At 43.3% G+C, this 12,459-nt stretch overlaps 1 protein-coding gene across 1 annotated transcript; it reads left to right on the top strand.

Moving 5' to 3' along the window:
- Positions 1 to 455: 455 nt before the first annotated feature.
- wscd1b (WSC domain containing 1b) lies at positions 456 to 6,024 on the top strand (the record flags this gene model as incomplete). Its single annotated transcript, XM_080529250.1, has 8 exons — positions 456 to 846; positions 1,015 to 1,129; positions 2,263 to 2,447; positions 2,719 to 2,840; positions 3,550 to 3,739; positions 4,966 to 5,130; positions 5,265 to 5,465; positions 5,672 to 6,024. 8 exons carry the CDS (start codon positions 456 to 458, stop codon positions 6,022 to 6,024), a joined length of 1,722 nt encoding a protein of 573 aa, XP_080385376.1.
- Positions 6,025 to 12,459: the final 6,435 nt, after the last annotated feature.

Genomic DNA, 12,459 nt, shown 5'->3' with positions numbered 1-12,459 from the left:
TAGCTGTGGGTCCAATCCCCCCAGGCTCTGGTTCTCTTTCCCCGGAATTTATAGTGGTCGTATACAAAGAATAATACGTTCTGCCATTTTGAATCAGACTTGCTTCTATTTGTGCCCCAGGCTTTCCCAAGAAACTCCTTAAGAGGGTTTGCTGACCGTTGCCTTGGAGATTCCTGTGTAGAGTGAAGTCTGGTCTGCTGTGAGGCGTCTCGAAGGTATCTAATTACAATTCTCCTTTTGGTCAGATCAGGAAGCAGCAGCAGCATGGCGATGAACAGTGGCGCGTTGGCAGTTTGAGACAGCGGGTGTTCTTTAGCTGCACTGGCCGTGTCTTGGAAAGGTTATAAAGTGGCTATAACTGACTGTCGTGATGAGGTCGTAGATCGCTCATCCTACTCTGTGGAGTGGGCGGCTCACCAGGGTGAAAGAGAGGGAGAAGAGCTCGACGGTGTGGAATGGCGGGGCCCCTCTACAGACTGCATTGTTTCCTGCGGAGAGCTCAGATGCTTCTCCTCTTCCTGGGCATCGCCTACCTAATGGCGGGGAGCATCCTGCTGCTGCAACGTTCCAGTCTGAGAGTGACCCAGCCGGGGCTCGTCAGTCTCCCACCCCTGCTGACTCTGCCAGCGCCTCCCACAGCGCTGAGGGCTCCAGGCCTGGGCATGAGAGCCCGCTCCAGGTGGGCTGCCACCCAGGGTGTGTCAGGAGGGAGCGTCAAGGCGGGGCGGCAGTGGCCCACCTCCCGAAACCTGGGGGTGCAACACCTGCATCACCGCTGGTTTCACGGCCTCATCCCTGACACTCAGGAGCAGAGAGGTCCTCTCCACAAGAGTGCCAGACACAAAGGTAACCTTCTGCAAGATGATCAGAACGAACCGACAAAAATGGTCGTCGTTCAACTTGCGATCCTACAGTATATCGGCTTTACCACTGGCTCAGTAACAGGGCCGACATGTGTCGTTTGTTGAAATGAAACCGTTTTTGATTCACTGTTTTTGTTTTGACGTGGCAAAGGGACCTACATCGGTTGCTTCTTGCATGACGCTAACGAACGTGCCTTGGGGGGCACCGTGCTGTACGACACACGCAAAATGACCAGCTCTTTGTGTCAAGACACCTGCTCGGAAAGGTAATGCACTCGTCTCAGCGCAGAGCCCAAGTGACACCACAGAGAGCATGCTATCTTGGTAAACGATTCAATGTGTGTCATTTGGATGAATAGGTCCTGTGTTTCAGTGGGGAGCCAGGTGGCTGGATGGCAGCGGAGGATGGGGGGGGGGGGGGGGGGGGGGGGGGGGTGCGGAGGTTCTAGAAGGCTTGATCTGGATATCAAGGGGAGGAGTAGTGAGTTAGAAAGCATTGAAACGGATGACAAACCAAATGAATCAACGAATGACATAACAGTTCACAAGCTAAACGTGACTTGATTACCCAATTACTGTATATGGCCTTATTGTGGACTTCAGTCTAGTATGGTGGTCTAGTAGGTCATTTTTGAGCTTTCAACATTTTGCTAAATGGCCAGTAGTGATCATAGCATGAGATCACATGTTGAATAGAATGTTCAATCGAAGGGATATTGTAAGCCTTTTCTCCACCCACACAGGGAGTCATGCTGTTAGCTTCAGTCATTGCAATACGCACACGTAAAAGTCATGGCAATTTATGTGAAGCTCAAAGGAAATATAGAAAGGTCATTTTCAATAGATTCTGTCTTTCCCAAGGAGAAGGGATAAATAGAGGGAGGTAGAATGACTCATATTGCCCTTGGGATATTAAGTACAGAGGATCAGAGATGGGCTCAGTCCACACATAGCCATTACCCAGTCCTACAGTATAAAACATGAAAAACGGTAGCCAATATCAAAAGGGATGGCTCCTGAAGCCTTAATTGATGATGTTGCCCTGGGATTGTCCTATGGGGTGAGTTAGCCCAAGGCTACGCCTATGGTTAAAGACAGCTTTTGTCTATGCCACTGTGTGTGTGTGTGTGTGTGTGTGTGTGTGTGTGTGTGTGTGTGTGTGTGTGTGTGTGTGTGTGTGTGTGTGTACATCCATGCGTGTGTGTGTGTGTGTGTGTGTGTGTGTATGTAGATATTGCTCTTCATCAGCTATGATGGGAAGCTTAGCTGTGTGGCGAGGACAATGCTTTTTGTTTCAGTGATAACTTTATGCCCGTTGATATATTGAGGTCTCTTTGATGTAGTGCTTTACTGTGAACTGTGAATAAAGCATTCAAATGTCTTCTCCCTCTCGTTACAGTGGCTACCGATTTGCTGGTTTGGAGTACGGCGCAGAGTGTCACTGTGGTAACCGCATCAGCAGTCCCCGGACACCGGAGGAGGACTGTAGCGTGGTCTGCAGGGGGGAGCGGGGGACCCCCTGTGGGGGTGTGGGGCGCCTCTCCATCTACAAGGTGGAGGAGCAGCTCCCAGGGCAGAGGAAATGTGAGTAAACTCAGCCTGGATAGAGACTGGCCTGAATATGCATGCAGTATGTCAGCGAAATAGCCGCTATGCAATTCCCTACCTGAGGTCAGTAGATGAATATAGATGCCAATGAACAATGCCTCCAAGAGGTACTTGTCAGTATGATATGCTTGTAGACAATGTGCAGCGTTCTCTGCATTGCAGCTCATATGGAAACTAACTAGCTACTGTATCCAGCTACGGTTATACGCTATGGACTGATGTCGGCATACATCTGTTCTGCTTTCAGTCAGAAATGTTCACTACAGCGGCTGCTTCAAGATGCCAAAGAACACCACCGACGCCTTTCCAGTCTACACCCTACAGCCAAACTTAACATCACAATCCTGCATAGAGACCTGCACAGATAAGGTTTGAATTCCCTCCATCCAGGTGTAAATGACTGATCCATTTACTTCCTCTTTGCCATCCCAGTCTTCCTCTCTCTTCCTACCATCGATCAGTAGCTGTCTCCATCCCCCGGAGATGGAAATGGCATGCTCTCTCACTGTGATAGAGCTCCTGGAACACAGTGTGACTGTTTAAGGTTTAATGTGCCTCTAATGAGAAATAGATGTGGTCTAGAATCAGTCCTTCACACTGGATGCACCAGTAGGGTCCCTCTTTTCACAGAAACGGCTGGTGTTAATATAAAACACTGTCTGGTGATCATATAGCCGAGCCCGTTCGCTTGACGGATACACTCCTTGTGTATATCGTATGGTGGTTTTCTTCTAGTGTGTCTGTGAGAGTGAATCTCCCTGAATTGACTCCCTCGAGAAAGATCATTCCCTGTGGTAGAGCAGAACCCAATTCCATACTACCGTGCTGTGTGGGAGACTCTATTTTGACAGTGAACATCAGAACTAGGACATCTACTGCGAAAAAGATGTGTAATTGGGGAAAAAATGAGGACCTAGGAAATGAGGTAGGAGAGGTGGTTCAATCTTATATAATCCCCCACCGTCATGTCACCCAAGGGTGAAATCCAATCCAGCAGAGTTGATATGAGCACCAAATCATTCCCTGTGAAGCTTGTCCACTGCTTGATGTATAACTCAGATGTTTTGGCTTTTTGCAGGAGCTCCCTTTTGCTGTGCTGAGGAGGCCACATTGTTTCTGTGCCCCGGCATCATCTCTCTTCAGACTGAGCCTCCAAGTGAAGGGCCAGCCCTGTGTGGAGACCAGTGGCCCAAACCACACCAGCAGTCCTAAAACCACATCCCCATTTGACCAAGACTACTACCAGGTGTACCAAACACCTGTGCTTGGTGAGGCACTATAACGGCCTTGATATTCACCTTTACTGCAGTCAAACATATCGCTTAAAGGGACAATTCAAACAATAACAAAGTGTCGTCCGGCACCCACCCACCCACCCACCACTCTCTTTGGTAAACTGCTGAGGGATGGGGTTGGGGAAATGACCAGAAAGCTGCCCAAAATGTAGCTGAGGGACAAGTAGTCTGTTAGATATTCAAGTGTAAATTCGCTTTCATATAAGACCGGGAAATGGCTCTCTACCCCTCGACCATCTGAATTATCAACCAATCCGAAAACAAAATTGAGGTCACCCGCCTGAAAAAGTTGATTGAAGTCAGAGAGGGATACATGTATGTGAAGTACTGTCTTGCTCCGTATACGTCGTCAGAGAAATGAATCCAGGTTGTAATCGTTTCTGACTCATGAAATATTTCCTAGGAAATAGAACAATGAATAAAAGCCTAACATAGGTCTGTCTCAAACAGAAGGGGGTTGATCAAATGGCTACACATAATTCTAATGCCTAACCATCAACTAGGCAGAAAATATCGCTTCTCAGTTCTCCCTCCATAGGGTCCGAGGTGCCCCTCCCCCGCCCTCCCCCGCAGTGCTCTGAGAGGCTATGTGAAGTGGTCGTCAGATATCAGATTTAATTCACACATTGGTGGCTACATCATATAACATAGAGTATTACCAACCCAAATCACGCATTGAAGTAGTCCTGGGCCAAAGTTATGGCCAACGGTGAACGGCGGGTTAATTTTCAATGTTGTTAATATTAATGGGATTGCATGAGCCAAAATTGGAAATCTATATTTTTATTTCAGATGAATGAGAAAATAAAGATGGAATTGTAAATCATTATTCAGCATAAAAAAATTACAAAGGGCTTTCTCCAATTAAAATGAAATGCACACTGGTCGAAAAGCAGAATTAAAGTTAATTAGGTCTGCTAAACCGTCCACTGGAGGGGGTATGTCTCTGCAAATGAGCCATTTCTAAATTGTATTCTTCCATAATGAATGTCTATATATATCATTAATTAAGAAGTAAAACAAAATAATGTAGCAGTCCCAGATTACCCATTTGAAAGTAAATAAAGATCTTATTTGAGAATTGCAAAAAGAAAAATGCATTAGCCTTACATCTTAATTGTAATTTGGGCTAAGGAATCAATGGCTCACTGCAGGGCAATGCTCAACCCGACACACACTGACAGCTCCGCCTCTTTTAGACTCCAGGTGCAAAGAGAGGACATTTCTGCCTCAGAGATCCAGCTCCCTGGTGGCTCTCTCCAGTTTTCCCGGAGCAGGCAACACCTGGGTCCGTCACCTGATTGAGCTTGTGACAGGCTATTACACTGGCAGCTTCTACTTTGACGGCACGCTATACAACACAGGTGAGGCTGCAGCTCAGGTGTTTGCAACTGTGAATAATAGCTACCGTATACGACTGTTCTATGATACTTTGGCTTGTGAAAGATTATCCCCTTTGTTTCTTTCTCTCTTTGTGCTGTGTAAAAACCTCAACCAGGTTTTAAAGGGGAGAAGGATTACTGGAAGGGTGGGCGCAGCATCTGCGTGAAGACACACGAGAGTGGGCAGAGAGAGATCGAAATGTTTGACTCTGCGATCCTGCTGATCCGCAACCCTTACCGCTCGCTCATGGCCGAGTTCAACCGCAAGTGTGCCGGACACCTAGGCCACGCCACAGACACACAGTGGAGGAGCAAAGGTAATGCAAACCAGCAAGCAATGGTCTTGAATATAGACCGGCGTTAAAGTGACTGTGGGAAAAGTAATGGTCATGATTCACACAGAGAGGGGAGAGTTCATGTGTCATGATGTGTAATGCACTTATCATATAACGTTGCAAATACATAATGTGCAGTCAAGACGTTCTCCCTACACTGATATCTGATTCTCTCCACCTCTGCTTAGAATGGCCAGAGTTTGTTGACAGCTACGCCCCGTGGTGGGCGTCCCACGCTCTGAGCTGGCTGACGTTCGGGCGGCGTCTGCTGGTGGTGCACTACGAAGACCTACAGAGGGCGCTCTTCCCTCAGCTCCGCCTCATCAGCTCCTTCCTCAACGCCAGTACCACTGAGGAGAGGCTGATCTGCGCAGAGAGCAACCAGGACGGCCACTTCAAACGTTCAGGGGCCCAGCGGCCCACCTTGGAACCCTTCACTCCTGACATGAGGGGCACGATCGACTCCTACATACGTACTGTTGACCAGGCCCTGAGGGACAGGAACTTCAGTGGTTTGCCACAGGAATATCTACCCAGTTGATGAAGATGATGATGATGATGAGGTCATCCAGAGCCCCTATAAGCACCAACGGATGAGTGGTGTGTGGGAGTCATCCCTACTCCAGGAGTAACAGTCACGTCATTAACACGGCTAGATGAGCAGTTTTGCGATGGTGCAAAAAGCTTCTGTGCCGAACGTTTTCTTATTAGTGGCTGAGAGTGACTCAAGTGACTATCCGTGAACATAATGGCTGTTGTAATTGGACTACCTGTTACTTTGATATCTCAGACTCACTGTGAATGTCTGCTGACAGTGAAAAAAAACTCAAGAGGTCAGTGATTACTCGTTTTTTCGGGGATGGGGCTTGTTGAAAGACTCTTGTTGAAAGACTCCTGAGCCAGGATTTGGTAGTGTGAGAAAACAGAAGGATCATATTTTTCTTAGTGGAGATGGGAACATAAGCTGATTCATGCTTGCTCTGGCATCTGCTGTGTTTACAGTAAACACGGCATCCACAAATGGTACAGCAGTTATCGTTGTGCTGTCCGAAGCACTGCAATGGTATGACTCTACCAGATACACCTACCCCATCTCAGCAGCAAACGAATCAGTGTATCAAATGAGATGGTACAACATTTGGGAGGTGTATCGCAACGCGTATAGCTTTTGATTTCAGCCAACAGGCTCTTCTGTTTTCGCTATGCAGACCCTCTGCGGCATTTTCAGTGTGGAGGGTTGCACCTCCCAAATGTTGTTGGATCAAACATAACCTGGGTTTATGGAGCAAGTGCCTGTCTGCACAAAGACTTAATCAAATAGTGTAGACCTTGAGGCCTTTGTCCTCTAACAACATTTTGTGATTTTTTTGTAATGTTTAATATCAGTTTCTAAATGGAAAGTGTGGGCATCCAGCAATATTATCTCATTGTTGAATGGAACTTGGCTTTTGCAAATTAAATCTCCTGTGCTAAATTTGATTGTGGATTTTTCATTTCATTCTCATTTTTCGCAACCTTGGGTGAGCCTGATCTTGTTTGTGGTAGTGAGGAGGAGTAAAGTCTTACACAGATTCAAACCACTCTGTGGATTGCGTGTTTGTTTAGAGGCCTCTGAGTAAACCACGGTGAGATGACATCGGTAAAGAGGCTGCACAGTCTGTAGCCCAGTGCTACAAAAAGCCTATTTTATGGAAATGAAACTCCAAATAGGTTTCCGTAGGGAGAGAGCAGCTCTTGAGAGTAATGACACTTCAATGGAAATCTTTTTTTTTTTTTCAAACATGCCTAGTGTTCAGTCTTGTGGTTGTAAACACAATCCAAAGATAGCCGGAAAAAACATTTGAAGATGAACAGACAAACAAATAATTGATAATATTAATGAATCTAAAAGCTAGATTGGAGCAGAGGCATTGTGCTGGCATCTGTTTAGGTAGATTAGTGACATTCATGGAACAAAACAAAAGCTAACTAATTAGAAAATAAATATGGAGTGAGTAGCTCTGGCTGTTTGCCATTGTGTTTCTCTGATGACAGAACATAATTTCACACAAAGACAGTGGAAAACTAATCAGCTCATTGAACCCTATCATTTTAAATTAGATTGTGTTGGTATGAATTACATACATTTGCATACTGACTTGGGCTCTCGGCCAGTGACACTGACTGGGTCTGCATCCCATAGTTTTAACAACTACAAGGTAGTTACCAGGGTTGCTACTGTACCTCACTGAGCTAGTTTAGTCTGCTCAATCCATTGCTCTAATTACCTTCTAAAGTTCAAAGTTTAAAGCGTGAGAAAAAAAAACGTTGGCAAAAGCACTTAAAAAAGAATAAATTATGCATCTATTGAAAAGTTCAGTATGAAAAGCAGCTTTCAACAGGAATGCTCATTAAGGTGCTATGTGGAATATGATAATGAATGATATCCAAATGCTGTTCTCCCAATGACACTCAGAAGGCAGCTCTTAATTACAGCATGAGTGACATGCATATAGGCCCATCATGTTGATTGCCTTACTCTCGAACATGTCTGTCTGTCATTTCACAGTGTGTGGTCCTGTGTGGCTCAGTTTGTGCTAGCGAATGGTGCTAGCGAATCTAAGGTGGTGGGTTTGAACCCTGCTGGAATCACTTACAGTATACAAGAAATAATATGCACTCACTGTACGATGTCACTTTGGATAAAAGTATTTGCTAAATGGCATATATTATGACAGTTATTTTCCACAATACTTTCTCACATTAACAGTCACAGTGTGAATAGAGTTTAAAATTAAAGCTTAAATATGGAAGCTGTGCCATAAGGCCCCCTCGTGTGGTGTCTGCCAAACAAGTCTGTTGGACTGACAGAGTGTCTGTGTTGAATTGACACACCAAACAGGGATTCCATCTGCTAAATAACATGCGACACTAAAACCCACAGGAACAGTCAATCACTGGGTGACAACAGTGTAGTGACTGCACAATGCTGACAATCATTTCTCCATTGTGAGATTTCCTTTCTCCGCTCTCCACACTGAGGATAAGGCTGGTACTTTGTATGTGCTAATGCATGTTCTTCGTCGGGTGGTAACCTTCTCTCCATTTCTTCATATTGATATCTTCACTTGTGCAGCTGGCTCGAGTTGTCAGTGAATACTGTTTTTGTTTGTAAAGACACGAGTCAATCAGTATGCACATTCCCCCAGCGCATAACCTCATCCCTCATTAGTAACAGCAACTCAGTGTACAGCATGTCAATTCACTTCCACAATGCCCATTAGTTGAGCACCAAATCAGAAAAATAAGAGAATTATAATGATATGGCAGCGAATTAGAGGAGCAGCTGAGTCATACACTGACTAGAGTGAACCCAGATTTCCCATGTGTCAGGAGCGGTCACTGGCTACTTTATTACTGTCCAGACATTTAAGCACTCAAACACCAGTGATATTCATAATGTATTCATACAACCCTCTCTTGTCTCAACAGCGCCTTCATCAAATTGATCAACATTATTTTCCTTGGTGAGACGCAGAGCAGCAAAAATAGAATTGGCCAGGACAAATGGAAAAGGAAGATGAGACACAGGCTGTTGTCCATTGGTAATATCTCAGTGGAACCCAACCTTTGTCCTGTATCGTCTCTTCGCTCCCTGGAAAGATAAATCAGTGTGTTTGCAGCATAAGGATAAGCTACAAATATAGACAAAATCATAAAACTGTCAGATGTGGTTTGAATCTTTTACTTCATCGTCACCCAGATGGATTGGTGATAAAATATGTTCATGATAACATGTCTGGGTGAGCAGTTGCCAAAGCTGTAAATACATTCCTTACAGTACAGTTTGTGACTGGATTTTAATTGGTGTTACAGTATGGTCAGCATAATATCAGATATCTCAGAGGAAATAGCACCATGCATCCAAGCCAAACTCTTCAAACATGATTCTGTCTCGTCCTTTAGTTTTCCTCCTTGCTGCATGAGCAGCACACGTGGGAAACCTATTGGCTGCAGTGGATTTAGTTTATTGGTTTATAACTTCAATACTTCAGTGTTTTGGTACAGGTAAGTGGGACAACCCTTTACTGTGTTTCATCAAATGGTGTAATGCCATGGAAGGTAAGTCCCTGATTATAAGAATAATAGATATTGTAGGCTAACTGTCATAAATTACAATCTGTTATGATGTCAGAAGACAAGCTGTCTGATAATGTCTGTATTACTCCACACGTGTCATGACTGGAGAGAAGGACTGCCTATAATTCAGAATGAAATAAATGTCCCCCACACCCTACAGAATAAGGACCCCAACACTTTGAGGTGGTTGTTTTTTGGTGAGCTTCTCTGAAAGGCTGTGAAGACGTCAGAGTTGTTATTACTACTATAAATTTCTATTGCTATGTTTTTCCTTACCTTTAGCACATCCGGTAAATTCAGTTCATCTGCTAATGGGGCCTGAGTGAATGCTCCCGATTTACTGCCCATGTCTAGCCAAGATAAATCAGATGTGAGCTTTTTGTAACCTCTGGAAATGAGTGGGTTTATGAGAGCATTCAAATCAAAGCAAGCATTCGAATGCATTGAAAACCACATAAGAACACCTGGATCAAAAGGGAAGTTCTGTTAGCATGTAGCTTACAGTTACAATGTTATCAACACAATGTGTGGATGCATAAGACTGGGTCTAATGCACTTTTCATAAGTGTACTGTACTTTTCCTCAAGAAAATAAATAATACAGCAAGTAATATAAGTAATAATACAACAAGTAATTCATCCTCCTCAAAAATAATTCATTGTCCTCAAAAGGATCTTGTGTGATGTATCTCCTCCTCCTCCTGTTGTGAATTATTGTCTCAACGAGATTGAAAATTCATAACATAATCTCAGTGCACACCCCCATCTCTCATTAGGGACAGCATTTGAGTGCTCAAGTACCTCTATGAAATTCAGACTTCCTGTGTTTCCTCTCAAAGCTTTTTAGTCACCCTGGCTTTTTGAAAAGCACTTTTAGTAGAAAGGAGAAGGTAGCCTAACAAATGATGTTCCTGGGCTGACCTTGACCGGGATCCATCAATCACACATTAGCCATTAGCTGCAGTTCAGGACTGATCTGACAATAGTCTCAGGCAACATGAAAATGGGCATTAAACCAGTCGATGATTACATAATAACCCTTAAATGTCCAGACACTTTATGTTAAATTAAATCAAGTTTGTTCTGATTTGAAACATTCATTCCATTTTTATGTGGTTCAATGCTTTGTGTTGTGACAGATAGCGGGACTCTGCCCACACTGACCTGTCTGATAATGTGCAAGCAATTATGGGAAGGATAAAAAGTAGGCTGGAAATATGGGCAGTCAAAAACGTTACCATGGTTACAGTGGGACAGAAAAACTTTTCAGCCATGACTATTCAACAAAACAATAAATCCATAAGTGATTTTCAAGTTTCTTTCAGGCAAATTTCTTAATTATATTATTGTATGACAAGCAAGGGAGTTTTAAAGTTGAGTGTGAAGTATTTATTACATTGGCAATGAAGACGAAAACTAGCATAGAAGATTGGTCAGTTAGCCATCTGGTTTAGCCAGTCACATTTAATACAAAGCTTAATTAAATGGGTGCCCATCATACTTCTGTGTATACAAAACTACTGTAAGTACCTCTAAAAGTAGTCAGTTACTATAAAAGCCAATGGTTTTAATTGAGTTTTCAGAGTTTGTATAGTAGGTTGTCATGCCACTGAAGAAATCGGTGGTGGATTGATTTCCTTACATGACTATATCAAGAATCATTCAACAATGTACAATTCAGGCAAAGTGCCGTTGGGTAGAATGATAACATCTAATGAGATGATGGGTTAAAAGCGGTTCAATAGAATTGGGATCTTATATTTTGTTACTATATATTACTATATATTTTGGTAGTGACACTGTTTCGGTAGTGACAGACTGCTGTATTTTGTCTTATTATACATCATAAACTTAATACAAATCCAATAGCTGATAAACATGATATAGTCTAAATAAATCCTCTATCATTTAGTTAGTTATGCGACACAATGTTGTGATTGATTCAGTATTGTTATTAGACTAATTGACAGTTGCTGAGAGTCAAAACTCATTTTCCAAGTTATTTTCTCTGGTCCACCATGCAGATTACAGCTATACCAGCTGTGCATTTAACCACATCTTGATATAAGAAACAATATTATAATATTTCAAGCACTGTTATCTCAACCGCAACCATGATGTCACTACCGAAATGGTGGTTGTAATGCAAATAAAATGCTGACAAATGTGATGTTTCAAGAGGATCAGTAGTATGTAGTAGTATATTACATTGACAAAAGTTCTATCAGGTTTCAAAAAGTAAAAAAAAAAAAACAAAAAAAAACACCTCTAACACATAGTGCAAAAGAAAGTTTGAATCATGTTAATGATTTTGTCATTAAGCGACGGATTATGAATAAATGGGCCCCTGGGCCTGGACGTGTAGAACGCAGTTTAATCTCCTTCCATATGATCCTTCATCAGATGTTATTGCGCGAGCTTTCGGTCTTTCATAGACCTTCTTCAGGCATATGCGCTATCAAAAACTATTCGTATTGTATCCTACAAACTATAGCTTTGTGCAATGTACCCCATCACAGTGGGCATGAAAGTTGTATCAAGACTAGTCTATTTAGTCCGTAAATCCGTAGTTTTTTTTTTTGCCAGAAAAACAAGCTTGTTCACCTTTTCAGTCTTCAGAAGTGCTCGTAACACGCGCTCTTTTTTTTAAGGGAGCATCTCGCTTCCCTAACAGTGTTGCCAGATGAGATTGTTTTCCAGCCTAAACACATTCTAAAAGCCGCCCAGTGTGATCATAAGTACACCAATGGGGCGGGAATACGCCTAATCTGGCAACACGATTCCCTTATTCTCCGTTCTGAGAAGCTGTCATGTGACACGTCTTTTTTAGACAGTTAATTTATTGACAAATTACATTG

Source organism: Nansenia antarctica (assembly GCF_963989245.1).
Source record: "Nansenia antarctica genome assembly, chromosome: 4".
NCBI classification, from domain to species: domain Eukaryota; kingdom Metazoa; phylum Chordata; class Actinopteri; order Argentiniformes; family Microstomatidae; genus Nansenia; species Nansenia antarctica.
This window is presented reverse-complemented; position numbering and strand designations above follow the sequence as displayed.